This window comes from Zingiber officinale, chromosome 8B (assembly GCF_018446385.1).
Source record: "Zingiber officinale cultivar Zhangliang chromosome 8B, Zo_v1.1, whole genome shotgun sequence".
Classification (NCBI taxonomy): Eukaryota; Viridiplantae; Streptophyta; class Magnoliopsida; order Zingiberales; family Zingiberaceae; genus Zingiber; species Zingiber officinale.
In genome coordinates this window covers 20,901,969-20,916,101 of record NC_056001.1, presented here as the reverse complement: position 1 = coordinate 20,916,101, position 14,133 = coordinate 20,901,969, and the positions used below count along the sequence as shown (strand labels likewise).

The window sequence follows — 14,133 nt, the reverse complement described above, 5'->3', positions numbered from 1 at the left end:
GAAAATAAAGAAATAAACAATGTTTTTCACTAAAAGCGTTGTTAAAAAAAAAACAACGCTTTTTTAAAAAAACGTTGCCTTTTAAGTGTTATAAAATCCTAATTTTCTTGTAGTGTACCCAATCATCCCCAGATCACATCTCCAAGAAGATGCTTATTTAAGATGTCAAAATATAAGTTTCCATGACCAAGAGGGGAGATTAGAAAGATTTTTTTTTTTTTTTGACATTTTTTCAAAATTTAACAAGTCAAACAAAAATATAGAACCGTCATATCAACGATCTCCTATAACTCAAAGTAGGGACGACAATGGATCATATTCGGATCAGATTCTATATCCTCCGTCTCTATACCTATCAATATCTTTTATAGTTATAATTTTTTTTCTTTATATCTAATTATTATTATTTAAAACAATATATTAAAATTAATATCCTATTAAAAAATATATATAGTTAAAAAAATAAATTAAATACCTATCCCCTCAGTATAACAAAAATAGTAAGTTAGAATTTAGAAAGAAAATTTTCTTGACTACGAAACCATGCGCAGCTGTGCTACGGGTGGACATTTAACGAGTCAAACAAGAGTAGCTTGATCGGGGAGAAGAGAAGAGACGCCGAGAAGCAGAGGGAGGATGGAAGGTATAGGCCATCGTACGCTGCGGGTGAACGGAATCAACATCCATGTCGCGGAGAAGGGCGACGGCCCTATCGTCCTCTTCATCCATGGCTTCCCTGAACTCTGGTACTCCTGGCGCCACCAGATCATCTCCCTCGCCGCCCGCGGCTACCGAGCCGTCGCCCCCGATCTCCGAGGCTACGGCGACTCAGACTCCCCTCCTTCCGCCTCCGACTATTCCATCTTCCACCTCGTCGGTGACCTCGTCGCGCTAGTCCACGCCCTCGGCCAAGATCAAGTCACCCTCATCCATCTCTTACACGATGATTTCCTTTAATTAGGTCCACTCCACATTTATACCGTTGCGAATCATCTGGATGATCGATTGACCGATGCAGGTGTTCGTGGTGGGGCATGATTGGGGAGCGATTGTGGCTTGGTGGCTGTGCGTGTTGCGACCGGACATGGTGAAGGCGCTGGTGAATCTTAGTGTGCCGTACAGCCCCCGGAATCCTAGGCGGAGGACGGTGGAATCCTTGAGGGCCATTTTTGGGGACGACTACTATATGTGCCGCTTCCAGGTTAGTATGTATTACTTCCTGACCATGGTACATGTAACATAGTTTGCTGTTCTAAATTTCGTAGCTGATCATCTTTGGGTTGCGCTCTGTTTAGGTTATTCAGCGCAAATGAATCATGTTTAGGTTTTTGCATCTCCAATGGTTAGAGCTCTACAAAAACCTTTTTTATGATCCCAATATGCCACATCATGCCACATCAACATTCTAAAAATCTATTAAAACATCTCCAATAGTTAGAGCTCTAAATGTTTTTTTGTGTGGTCCAATTCATGAAATGTAATTGTATGGCTACATGCATATTGCATCAATTTCAAGACAAAAAAGCAATTTTGAAATTTCACTGCTGTTCTTGAACTATAGACTTCAAACCTTGTACCCACAATGGTTATAACTTTTTTGTTCAGTTTTTTCATTTCACAAACCTCGATCATAGTTTTTGCCTTTTTGGTCTCGTTTTTGAAGGATTAATTTATATCACCGTGGTGATTGGGTCCCCTTGAAAGGAAAGGCTGGTGACTATAAATCAGTAAGCATCCTTATGCTAACCGTGGCACAAGTAGCAATTTATTATTATTATTACTACTACTATCATTATTATGCGATGCAGACCTCTTTATCTCTTTTGTTTAGAATGCTAAAAGTGCGCATTATGATGCAAAATCATATTTTATCAAGACATGATTTTAGATCTAGAGGAAATAGCATAAATATGATAATGGGCTAACTATTTTCTCCAAAAGCTTGAAGTAGCTCAAGCTGCCCCCGAGGCATGCGTGAGTTGGCTACTGTGGGTAGATATTGCTACAAGGGCAAGGTGTCGAATCTAAGCAAAGCAAAGAAAACACCACCCTCGCAGTGGTCAATTGCAACTTCGCGATTTACCTCCTCACAGATGGCCGTGGGGATGGCTGTGTGGGGCCGTTGGGTGGCGGATTCCACCTTTTTTTTTGTTGCTACAATTGAAGTAGATCAAGTTGTCCAAAGGCATGAAGTAGTGGTAAGTGGTAGAGTGCTTTTCCCCAAGAAATCAGGATTTAAAAATCACGCAACGCATGCATGCGACGTTCGTCAAGAGGCTTCTCACTTCCTGGATTTACTTGGTGGTCGGAATATGAAGTCGGACCAGCCACCCTTCTTTATTTGAAGTAACTCAAGCTATTAGTAAACGAGACAATTTATATATTTGTATCCTTAATACTTTCCCTTCATATTTGGTCCAAGTACCCATTGATACTTTGAATTTACTTAAAAATGCTTTTTGATATCTCCTAACTTATGTCTAAATCTATGTTTATGTTTGATCCCATCTGGAAGCGGTGAGCTATGGACTACTAGTGAGCTGGTGGGAGTTTGACTGGGGAAGACTTTGACTTGGGAGTGTCGGAGAACACCTACAAGTACAAACGAAGAGAAAAGGAGGTTGACCAAAAGAAGGCTTCGAACTAGGAACGCCTGCGAGCAAGAGCAGGAGGAGAAAAATCGCTAGTAAGTAGCCCAGGGTCCTTGGCGCAGCTACTCCGACGATCAAGTCAGGATCCTAGGAAGAAAAAGAACATTGGAGTAATTGAAGAAAGGCGGTAGATTTGCATACCTATGTCAGCGGAGAGGAACCCCTTTTATAATGCCTATATGATCTCCATACTTAATGATGCATCACGTCATTTCTAAACAACCCGTTTAATCACCATTCTTCCACCATATCCGGCGATCCCATTGTAGGCATGGGTGAAGTATTGTGTATCTGTGCAAAGATACAATTCTTTGATTTTTTGACAAACTTGCGTGTTGTATTAATGGTGAGACGGGCTCATGGGTTCGAAGGCCTATTGGGTTGCTAGGTGGGCTGTGAACAGGGAGCCCAATCTCTCATGAGAAGTGACTAGTGGGGGGCTGGACCCTAGAGAGTATGTCCGATCGGTTATTAGTCGATTGGGATGTGATGAGCAGCAAAGCCCCGTAAGCATCTGGCTGAGTGGGGAGCAGAGCCCCTGAGAGTATGTTCAATCGGCATTAGCCGATCAAGATGTGATGGGGATCAAGCCCCGTAAGCATCTGACTAAGTAGGAAGCTGAGCCTTAAGAGTATGTCCGATTGGCATTAGCCGATCGGGATGTGATGGGGAGTAGAGCTCGTAATCATCTAGCTGAGTGGGGAGCTGGATCCGTTGGGGTGTCCGATAGGCCTTGGCCGATCGATGTGGGGAGATCCCACCGGGCATGTTGGACTTTAACCTACCTTGGACTTTGACAATTTGTCGACCTTTGAACCTCACTTGGGGGTCCCTCCTTGTTCGCCGTATCAATGCCTATTATTATATTCAAAACATGAACTTAGTTCTTCTGTGGTACAATGAAGGGTCAAAAGAATGAGTTTGGTGATGCTTTTTATTGATTGAGTGATTTGCATGTTTAAGACTCGCTCTTGAGGTTTTTTTTTTTTTTTCCAGTTTGACTTTCAAGATTCATATGACTTTAAGATCTTCATATCTAACATTTACATCTCTCATAACGGCGACAGTATTTCCCACCCTCATCACTATCGATGAAAGCTTTTGGACATGAAAATTATTAGGGCATCTCCCATAGTTAAACCTCTAAATGAGTTTTTTTAACCTCAATATGTCACATCAATGTCACATCAAAAATGAAAAAAATTACTATTCTATCTACAATGAAAAAATCTCTTTACAACTTTTTTTGTGGGCCCTACATTACTAATCATATATCTCTCTACATCACAAATCACAATGTAACACTACTATATCATTAATTGCAAGCTCAATCTTCAAGAGGAAAAAACAGGTTTGAATTTTTAATACTGCTCTTAAACTACAAACCTCAAACCTCACCTGTACAATGGTTCAAACTTTTTTATTAAGGTTTTTTAATTTTACAAACCTTGAACAAACCTTATATTGAAGATGCCCTTTGACAAAGTGCATGTGAGTTTTGACGTACTAAAAGGGGTTCTTTTGTGGACTAGTTATGGTGAATTTTTTTTGGAGGTAATGCATGGTGCTTTTTTTAGAGTAGAGTTGGATGAGTTTTTTTTGGTTGTGTATTTTGGATTCTTTTTACTTTTTTGAGAAAAATTAATTAAAATTTAGATTTAATTAACCAAGTGGAAACTAAACAAAAACAATTTTAAAAAAGAAGCTAGACTCTCAATTTGAATTTTCCCATATTTGAAGTTATATGCGTGAGATTTTTATCAATAATCTGATTATTCACTCCATCATAAGTTTCCCTCTATGCTTCAACTTGCAGTTTTTTTGTTGGATCGGATCCCTATTGATTTCCAAACTGCCTTTTATTGGCAATGAATATTGAACCAAAGCCTAAATTCCTGAGGAAGCTCTGTGGCAAGGATGACATAGAGGGAGGACAAGTATCAATTGACAGTGAAAGGAAGGTCTTTCCCTCTTTTAGGAGGCTTAAGAGATTTAAAGCTATGTGAGCCTAAATTGGTATGCTTTAGCTTGCGATCTTGGAGGATTGCATAGCTCATAAATGAAAATTGAATGAAACAAGAAGAGGATAGGTGGATAAATTGCGAGCTTGATAAGGGTTGAGCATGGATTAGGTGTAAACAACTAAATGTGCAAGGGAAAGAAACAATCTGTTAGTGAATTTTTTAGATCTTGCCATGGACAAGGGAAGAACAACTAGTGAATGCTCAAAAAAATAGTAGGGTGATTTTTAATAGACAGTACAATAACCCAGTTTTTGTTTTTAAAATAGAAAGTTTTGACCCTTTTAGATGCCCTTCAATGCCAGTTTTAGAGTTTGAATTATCAATATTTTGGAGATCGGCCTTTAAGTGTGCATAAGTTATGCACTGAATTTACCAAGTAGGCAAGGTTGTTTACCTCTAGTCAGGTGAAGTCCGGACACCTACAACAGCCGCCACCACCACCAACAACAACCAAACCTTATCCGAACACCTAAATTATCAAAAAAAGAAAAAAGAGTTGGGGCATTTGAAACTCCCAATGTGTTCCTCAAACCGGATTTGATTTAGGAGTACAGAAAATGTCCCACCAAAACTTCCTCCACCAGCGCGAGGGTCACTTTTGGCCTTCCATGGCCATGAGGCCGGTGATACTAGACTGTTTGGGTGAGTGATGTCACCTTTTGCTCCAATTTTTGGCCTTCCATGAGCCCTGACGAGATGCAAGGGACACTTTCAGCCTTCCACTAACTGCAACAGGAGGCAAGGATTAAGGTTTTATTATAGGGCTTCCTCGACAAGCTTTTTCAATTAGATGACTGGGGCGAAGCCTCTTCTGGTGCTCCTCAAGCCATGACTGACAGGATGCAGTGGCTTCTTCCAGCCTTACTTCCAGATGCAACTGGGTATTGAGGATTGTTTTGCTTCCCGCGAGCCGTAATGGGATGCACCACTCCAAGATTTGAACCAATGTTTGATGATGTAAGCCACTGTTTTCTTCCACTTATTGGTTCCACCCTCCTAACTGGTGCCACTGACACCATGGTGTTGGCATGCTCACACGACAGCAAAACAGTATCCTTTTTGACTGAGGATTGATACCACAGGTCAGAACAATATTTTACCTTGTTTTGAACACTGATCATTTTTGTTGCACTCTGAATGCATGGCTGTAATCAATGGGTAAATGTTTCATGAATGTATTTTGTACGACTATTGTTTCTCTGTTTTTCCTTGTTTGCTTAATCTTTTATTAGACAATGTCTAGGTGGTATGTTCCCTACTTGAAGGAAAAATAGTGGAAGAATCTTAAATCAAAAAACTTAGCTATCCATTTTTTAAAATCACACTGAAAATATGACAATGTATTCATCAGTTTATTTATCTTCTATTAAATGAGATTTTCATGGTGTTGTATCAGGAACATGGAGCAATAGAAGCTGAATTTGAACAGATTGGTACTACGTCCTTGATCAAAAGGTTCTTAACATATCGCACTCCAGCAGCCATTATTATAACCAAGGAAAAAGGTATTGACGGTTCCCTTGAAGCACCTGCTACCTTGCCTTCCTGGCTATCAGCCGCGGACGTAGAGTATTTTGCCAACAAATTTGAAAAGTCGGGCTTTACTGGAGGACTGAACTACTATCGGTGCATGGACATGTAAGTTCTAGATCCATATTACTTTATTTGTTATCAATTTGAGGCAATTCAACTGCTTTTTATACTAGTATATTTAAATATTAATACCTTGGCCAACCTTTTCTTTCTTGATTAAACAGAAATGACATAATCTTGATATTTCATTTTTTTTTCATGGTTTGCATCTTCTCAGCTTTAAGATGTCGAGTTCAACATTTTCCCCTTGCCTAATAGTGACTTCAAAAGCTGTCTCGAAACAGTAAATTGATATGTAGTTTAGAAGAAGTTGAGAAATTATATTTCGTTTGTTTTGCATGTTCCATTTGCAACTTTACCCACATTTCCATGCCAGAATTAAATTGATGTCTTTCCCATTTCACTGCCGGTATTCAGGAATTGGGAGCTTACCGCACCTTGGACTGGCGTCCAAATAAAGGTACCGGTGAAGTTCATTGTCGGGGATCTTGATCTAACATACCATACGCCAGGCGTGCAGGACTACATACACAAGGGTGGTTTCAGAAAACGGGTTCCGTTTCTTCAAGATGTGGTGGTGATGGAGGGGGCCGGTCATTTCATCAACCAGGAGAGGCCACAGGAGATTTCTGATCACATTTACGACTTCATTAAAAAGTTCTAATAATTTAGTCAAGATCACTTTTCCCTCGAAGGTTCTTGGTATCTGACTCATCACTTGTATTTAAAATAAACTGTAAAATCGACAGAATTAGTTTGTTGCAGGTTCAGCTTTTTCTGATTGAAATGGTGGATCGGGATTCAACTCTGGAACTCCTTCCTTTTCAAGATGGCAATCCGATTCTGATGTTGCTAAATATTACTCATGATTAGGTGAGATCATTCTCGACGTGCAAAGTATGAAGGTATGTCAATTAAGCACTTTGAGTTTGACTTGGGCTGTCCCTTGAACCTTTCATCTCCTACGGTGTCTTGAGTGGGCATGAGAAATTAGAGATACTGCAACAATGTGTGAATACAGTATAGGTTCATCAGGTATCAATCTAGGATGTCTTTTATCAGCCCCCAAATGGTATTCAATAGCTTAGAGGGTAATGAATTTATTATAATGAGACAAGATCAATTTCCGATGGATGTATATTTTTGGAAGAAAAAAAAATCCACCCCTAGTCATTTGATAATTGGTTAAAAGTTGATTTGATAATTTACCTTCCTTCCTGAAGATAGACTTATGAGCAACGTTTAATCATTTTTTTATTATATAGGATGTCTTTTATCTTAGATTAATCCTTCACCTCTTCTTCGTTGGTACGGTCTATTTGTTTCACAAATGCTACAAGAAAGCCAGAATATGGCACGAGTCAATCTAGGTGGCAAGATTGACTCGTGCCATGTTCGGACAAACCCTTACAATTGTTATTGGTCCGTAGGCCTTAGACATGTGACTTCATTAATAACTATCCTTTAAAACTTGTCATACCTCAAAGTAATTACAATGTGGTACTACTGCTTATGGATCGACATTGGAAAACTTACCCGGAACTAAAGTACAGTAAAGTATGTTAAGTTATTATACAGATATTTATAGTTCAATTTTTAGTTAGGGTATATTTATAATGATTTTTCCTCTAAATAAGATGTGTAATCATAGAATGTTGGACTTCTAGAACGTCCATTACAAACGCTTCTTGATTTATCCTAATAGTTTGGTGAGAAATATTTATGGGGTTAGATTGATTGTCCTAGATTCGGTGATACCTGATTCATGCAAGACATTGGAAAACTTCATTAATAAATATCTTATAATTTTAAATTAATGCTCTCATTGATGGGTATAGTTAGTTAATGAATATGGTGTTGTTGTAATAAATCATGAGATCAATTCCTAACATATGTGAATTGTATCTTAGGTCACTTGATCCCGTATGAAAAACTACTGTACTGAGTGAAGCCTCCAATTGGTTAAGAAATACGGTGTTATTGTAATAGGTCATGTGATCGATTTTCAGCATATGTGAAATACGTCGCAAGCCACTATGCCTGGTGACCAAGCTTTTCATGATTTACTTTCCTTCTAAATTGCATAGGACAATCCTCAAGGAGTCCTGGAAGAGGTTCAGCTTGTAATGCAACATTGAACAACATTTAAAACAACAATAAATAACTAATAAGTAGAAGTTGTTTAGATACATTCATTTTGTTCAATGTAATAGAAGAGAGTACAAGATAAAATATGAAAATATTAAACAAATAAAATGAAAAGTATGATAGGTTGGAGAATGGGTGATATCTTTCTTCTAACATGTCTAATATTATCGGCCCACGATAAAATATAAACAGATAAATCATGAGAGATTTTATCCTAGCACAACGATATGAAGAAGGTCAGATATCTATTGAGATATTTTGTATTCATTCTCAAGACCTACTAGAGTAAATATACAGATACATCAACTTAGGCAGCTAAAAAGGCATGATAAATGAAACTAGATAGGGTATATATATATAAATTAATCTTCTTTCAATTATCATCTTTTAATCATCACTCAGAAATTCATTAACAAATGAACCACTAAGTAACATCTTTAAAATATAAATAAAAAGTGCTTTTCAATTTATTTATCCGAACAATATATAAAATTTTTTACGAGACGCCATCAATCGTCTAAATTGTTCAATGTTATTTAGCTCATCGTTTATTTTTTTTACACATGTAAATAAAGCCATTTGAAATATAGTTTAAAGCTCTCATCCCTGTATATAAAATGATATATCTTCTTTACAAATAATTGTACCATAATAAAAAGTTAAATTTATAGTTCTCTCTCTAAAAAGTTAAAAAATAATAATAATTAAAACCTCATAACGGATTAAATATGAGCGTGGAATCAAGATTAGAGTATATAGTTCACTCAAAAGAGTCTCAATAATATGATAATCTTGATTTGGATCAAATTTGATAAATTTAAAGTTGTTGTGGTCAAAATTTATTAATGACTTTAGACATATATAACATGCATGAGTTTTTAAAATTTAGATAATTTAATATGATTTTAATATAAGTCACTATTAATTTAAATCTATCATATTTACTCATACCAATATGTTTTTGAAATTCTTCTAACCCTAACCATGCTAAAATTTTTAAAATCATAAAAACTGCTAGTCAAGCTCACTAATAACCTGCATTAGAATCAATCCAAATTAAAATAAAGTAGAACAAGAATTGAGCCATTAAAACATGAAAAAAAAAATGATTAATTATGTTAGGTAACGTCGAGTTTGGATGATTGGTCTGGTTTTACGAAAATTTTTCATCCGTTATGAGGATAAATCGGGAAGCGCTCGTAGCGTGCAGCGTAGGAGTCCAACATCTTTTAGTTACATGTCTCATTTGGAGAATTTTTTTTTATAAATTTATCATAATTAGGATTCGAATCATAATTTGAATGTCCTGTCGTTACACCATAGTTCTGAGACAATTAAAACACGAAATAAGAACAATAAAGTAGAACAATGAGTGAGAACATGTGGACTAATCAAAACTCAAGCAGGAATAACGCAAACCGCAAAAATACAATGTCTGGTATGAAAACAAAATACTAGATTTGAAACAAAAAAACTTCAAGACAACTTGAAACAAAGAGATCTATCATCTAACTTGATCTTCCAAGCTGCCAACTCACCTTCCAGATTTTAATTAATCGCAACAGTCGTTTTATTTTTTCCATTTGTATTATTCATTATATTCCAGAAGGCAAAATACTTATTTCAATAGGCAAGTTGGTAGACTCGATCGCTTAAATTCACATAAAAGGAATGCGACACATGAGAAAAGGTTGTCATTAAGATAAAGACGCAACGTTAATGGTGTGTGTTGGGGACTGCGAGCAGCAGTTCCCACATCCAACCACACCTTTGCTGTCCTCTCCCAGCACTGCTTCGTATTCTTTCTCCGAGATGGAGAGAGAGCGAGAGAGGAAGGTCGCCGTCTCGGGTCTTGTCACTCAAGCTTTTATATCCATGGCCTCTCCATCTTCCCATGCATCCCATTGTTTTTTTTTTTTTTCCTTTCAGAAAAGAAAAAAAAAAAAGAAAATGTCTGCAATTTCGTAGTATTTTTTTTTGGTCCTTTTCTTGTTGGTGAGGACTGAGGTGAGGAGGGAGGGGAATGGAAGGCAATAATATAGTAAGCCTTTTGGTTGCCCCATTAAAACCAGCCACCGCCATCCGCCTCTGCTTCTCTTTTGGCAGCACTTCCAAAATCCTCCGTGCCGCTTCCTTTTTCCTGCTTCCCTTCTTCTCCGCCGCCCCATCACCATCTCTACTGTCCTATCGCGCGCCTGTAGCTTATGGGCGACGAGGTAGAGCTCTGACACGCCACTCCGCCGTGTTATTGTGTTATGTCTCGCATTGAAGGCCAGTCGCTCGCTGAAATGCTCAAACGAGGCGCCGCCATGGTACCTCATCATCTTTTCCAACCAAAGTTGAGATTTTGGGACGAAAGATTGCATCTTGTTGACGTTTGCTTGTTGTTTGGGTTTGGTCTACCGAAGCAGGTGGGGTTTTCGAGCAGCAGCAACAGCAGCATGCCTCGGTGGCTTGAGGTGATGCTGGCGGAGAAGTTCTTCAACTCGTGTATGATCCACGAGACCTCCAAGAAGAACGAGAAGAACATCTTCTGCCTCGATTGCTGCTCCAGCTTCTGCCCTCAGTGTCTTCCTCCTCACCGCCCTCATCGTCTTCTCCAGGTATTCTTCTACTGCAAGACCGAACTCAAAAAGATTCAACATTTATGGCGATTTGCGGGTGCAGGTAAGAAGGTATGTGTACCACGATGTCGTGCGAGTGGACGATTTGGAGAAGTTAATCGACTGCTCTTCTGTTCAGGTAAATGAGTCAACGGAGTCTTCTGTTAATTTGTTTTATCGATCAATGCGCTACTGTTTTTGCTTTCGTATAGTCATACACGACCAACAGCGCCAAGGTGGTGTTCTTGAACGAGCGACCGCCGAGCCGCCCGTTTCGCGGCTCCGGCAACGCCTGCCTCTCCTGCTATCGCCCTCTCCAAGACCCCTACCTCTTCTGCTCCCTCGCCTGCAAGGTATTCTATCGTGCTCCCGAATGGCAGATAAAAAAAATTGCAACTTTGTTTCCAATTGGTTTCTTTCCGGGAGAGCAGGTGAAGGAGCTGCTGCAGAACGAAGGCGGGCTGTGGAAGGAGCTCCGGGAGTGCGAGTACCTCCCTCTTCCGAGCTCCTGTGATCTGGACGAGGGGCAGCTGACGCCGGACTCCATCCTCGAGTCCGCCACCTCCTCCGCCTCCAGCGGCGGCGGCGCGGAGCTCGGCGTCGCAGATACTGAGCCCGTATCCTGGCGGAAGATGCGAAGCGGCCCCCGACGTGCGGCTGCCGCGGCGGAGGTGGCGAGCCGGAGGAAGAAGGGCGTCCCCGTCCGAGCTCCACTGTTCTGATTCCGGCGCGACGGGGTAAAATTGGAAGAAGAAAAAAACAAAAATTTGAATCGACACAATTTTGTGAACCAAAGCATTGCAGCGGGCGAAAGCGGTTCGGTTCGATTCGGCATTAAATCTTCTCATTGGTTTTTGTTTCATTTATATTCACTTGTTTGTTTCGTAAGAACCAAAAAGGGCTCGTGCGTTTCTTCGTCGTTTGGATGCTATTTCTCTGGAGTCGAGACAAAGTTTGATGATATGGTTTGACCGGCTATTTACGATTCCAACCCGTAATTTTTAAAATTCTCAAAAAGGGAGTCGGACTTTTGTGAAAAGGGCAGCGTTGGCAAGAGCATAAAGAAAAGTATCTTTTTGGTACGTCGCTTTTGTCAATTTAACAAAAGACACGTCGCAGTTAGCTTCAAACGATGATGTGTGTTTGGAGTTTTACAGGGGAGGGGGTTCAGTGGGTTAGATGGCGTCAAAGTGATTGTACCAGATAGGAATTAATGTTTGACTGACGTATTACTTTTAAAAAAATAGAAATTTATCGTTTTGGATGATTTAGCGGATGATTATAAATTGACATGATTTATTTTCCTTGTAATTATTTTTTTATTACCATGTTGATGAGTGTTTGGAAAATTACTTGCTGTTGTGGCTCAGGGCAAGAGTATTTTATTTTATTTTTAATAATTTAGGTATTAGATTTTTTAAATCAATTAAGTTTTGGAGATGATTGATCTAATCTTCTAGATTTTTTTTTATCTATTATTAAGATAAATCTAAAAACATATGCGACTTCTCGCCTAATAGCAAATCGATTAAGAGCATATCTTCTCTAAGGCTTGAGTTGGCAGAGAAATAGATGGAGATTGAGGTAATTGGTGAGGTGAAGCGATAATGATAAAAGATTCTCTTTTTTCGTTTGTTTCCTTCTCTAATTATTATTGTTTCTTGTGTAGATAAAAGACTCCTTTCATCGTCTCATCGGAGCTTTACATTAGCAAGGTTGTCGCTTGTAAAACCTCACAACTTAATGTTTGGAGATTATGAGTATATAATCATTAGTTTGACAAAATTGGAGTGAATTCAAGCTTAAGTTTTGATATTTAGATAATATCTTATTTGATCTTATCCAGAAGTTGAGTCAGATGGACTATCGGGTGAGGTAGCGGGGATGTTGACGGAGTCGCGGTGTCTCGGAGGGGGGTGTGCTGAGATGACTTCTGTGTTGACCAAGTCTTCAAAAGTCCTCTGGTCAACGCTACCTGCATCCAGTGACCGGATCCCCCGGTCGCTGGTACTCCGAGGCTCGAGGCGGCTCCAACGAACATGTGAGTAACAGGCTGATAATATAATAATTAAATAAATGAGAGACGAGTACGGAGATGTACCCTGGCCCAGGGGGGCGCCCTCGGATGAGACGCTGCTCGAGTTGTCTCGACCCGGGAGAGCAAATGACTCGGAGCCGGATGTGGAGCTGGGTCTGGCGTCATGGAGCCGAATACGACCTGGATTCAGAAGACGATACGCGAATTAGTAAGCGAGATCAGCACGTAGGCCGGGAAGCGAGATCGACATGCAGGCCGGGAAACGACACACAAATCAGATCAATGCCAAGGTCAGGACATAACACACACACAAATTAGTGCGAAGGCCAGAGCACAACGAAAAGGCCAACAGATCAGCCACTATAGGGCCTACGCCTATGGTGGACGGACCTATGCTTGGGAACAGCGGCAGGAGGGGAGGTTCCGGCGAAGCCGGTAGCGAGGGTGTGGGTTCCGGCTGTCCATGTAAAGGGGAAGTGGTGTCTCCTTGGCTAGCTCCGGCGAGAGGAGGAGAAGGAGAGGAGATGGTGGGGGGCAGTGCCGAACAGAGAAGGCCGGTGGGCGGCGGAAAAAACCCCAACGACGAAGGCCAGAGAGCGTGAGAAAGGGGGGTGGCGCGCGTACGCAGGTAGAAGAGGAGGAGGTGATGACCAGCGCTGTTGACATGGGCAAGGAAGTAGGCAATCGTCGCCGGAGGCCGTCGCTCGAGGGAGGTAGCGAGAGAGGAAGCTGCTCTCCTCCTTCCTGTTGGCGTCGGAGCCCAGCACGCCGAAGCCTCCCGGCGGCGGAAGGGGCAAAGAAGCAAGAGAGAAAAGAAGAGAGGGCTGCTGGAGGGGAGCATCCGGTAGTGAGCATCCTCCTCGGCAAGGAGTCGAGGACTGTCCGAAGGCTAGCAGAAGGTGGCGCCCGAAACGATAGCGAGGAGAGGGAGTCCGGCAGCGGTGTCGCGAGGAGAAGGAGGAAGGAGTGGCTGTCGCGAGGAGGAGTGGGAGAGGAGGAGGCTGGCGGCCGGCGCCGACGTCGGTGAAGAGTGCGAGAAGAAGAAAAATGGCCTCTCCTTTGGCGGCGACAGAGCA

At 40.7% G+C, this 14,133-nt stretch overlaps 2 protein-coding genes across 5 annotated transcripts; both read left to right on the top strand.

Moving 5' to 3' along the window:
• The first annotated feature begins 550 nt into the window (after nucleotides 1–550).
• On the top strand, nucleotides 551–7,096 carry LOC122014589 (epoxide hydrolase A-like). Of its 3 annotated transcripts, none has more exons than XM_042570875.1 (5): nucleotides 551–687; nucleotides 799–918; nucleotides 1,019–1,201; nucleotides 6,072–6,313; nucleotides 6,686–7,096. In XM_042570875.1, the coding sequence occupies exons 1-5, from the start codon at nucleotides 637–639 to the stop codon at nucleotides 6,930–6,932; spliced, it is 843 nt and encodes a 280-aa protein (XP_042426809.1). In that variant the 5' UTR covers nucleotides 551–636; the 3' UTR covers nucleotides 6,933–7,096. The 3 variants fall into 3 exon arrangements, with proteins under 3 accessions (XP_042426809.1, XP_042426808.1, XP_042426806.1); XM_042570874.1 differs by having other exon boundaries at nucleotides 552–918; nucleotides 6,686–6,963; nucleotides 7,034–7,096; XM_042570872.1 differs by having other exon boundaries at nucleotides 552–918.
• A 137-nt stretch (nucleotides 7,097–7,233) lies between these two features.
• On the top strand, nucleotides 7,234–12,231 carry LOC122014590 (protein RGF1 INDUCIBLE TRANSCRIPTION FACTOR 1-like). Of its 2 annotated transcripts, none has more exons than XM_042570877.1 (5): nucleotides 7,234–10,728; nucleotides 10,828–11,019; nucleotides 11,084–11,158; nucleotides 11,232–11,372; nucleotides 11,451–12,231. In XM_042570877.1, the coding sequence occupies exons 1-5, from the start codon at nucleotides 10,672–10,674 to the stop codon at nucleotides 11,739–11,741; spliced, it is 756 nt and encodes a 251-aa protein (XP_042426811.1). In that variant the 5' UTR covers nucleotides 7,234–10,671; the 3' UTR covers nucleotides 11,742–12,231. The 2 variants fall into 2 exon arrangements, with proteins under 2 accessions (XP_042426811.1, XP_042426810.1); XM_042570876.1 differs by having other exon boundaries at nucleotides 10,825–11,019.
• The last annotated feature ends 1,902 nt before the right edge of the window (nucleotides 12,232–14,133 follow it).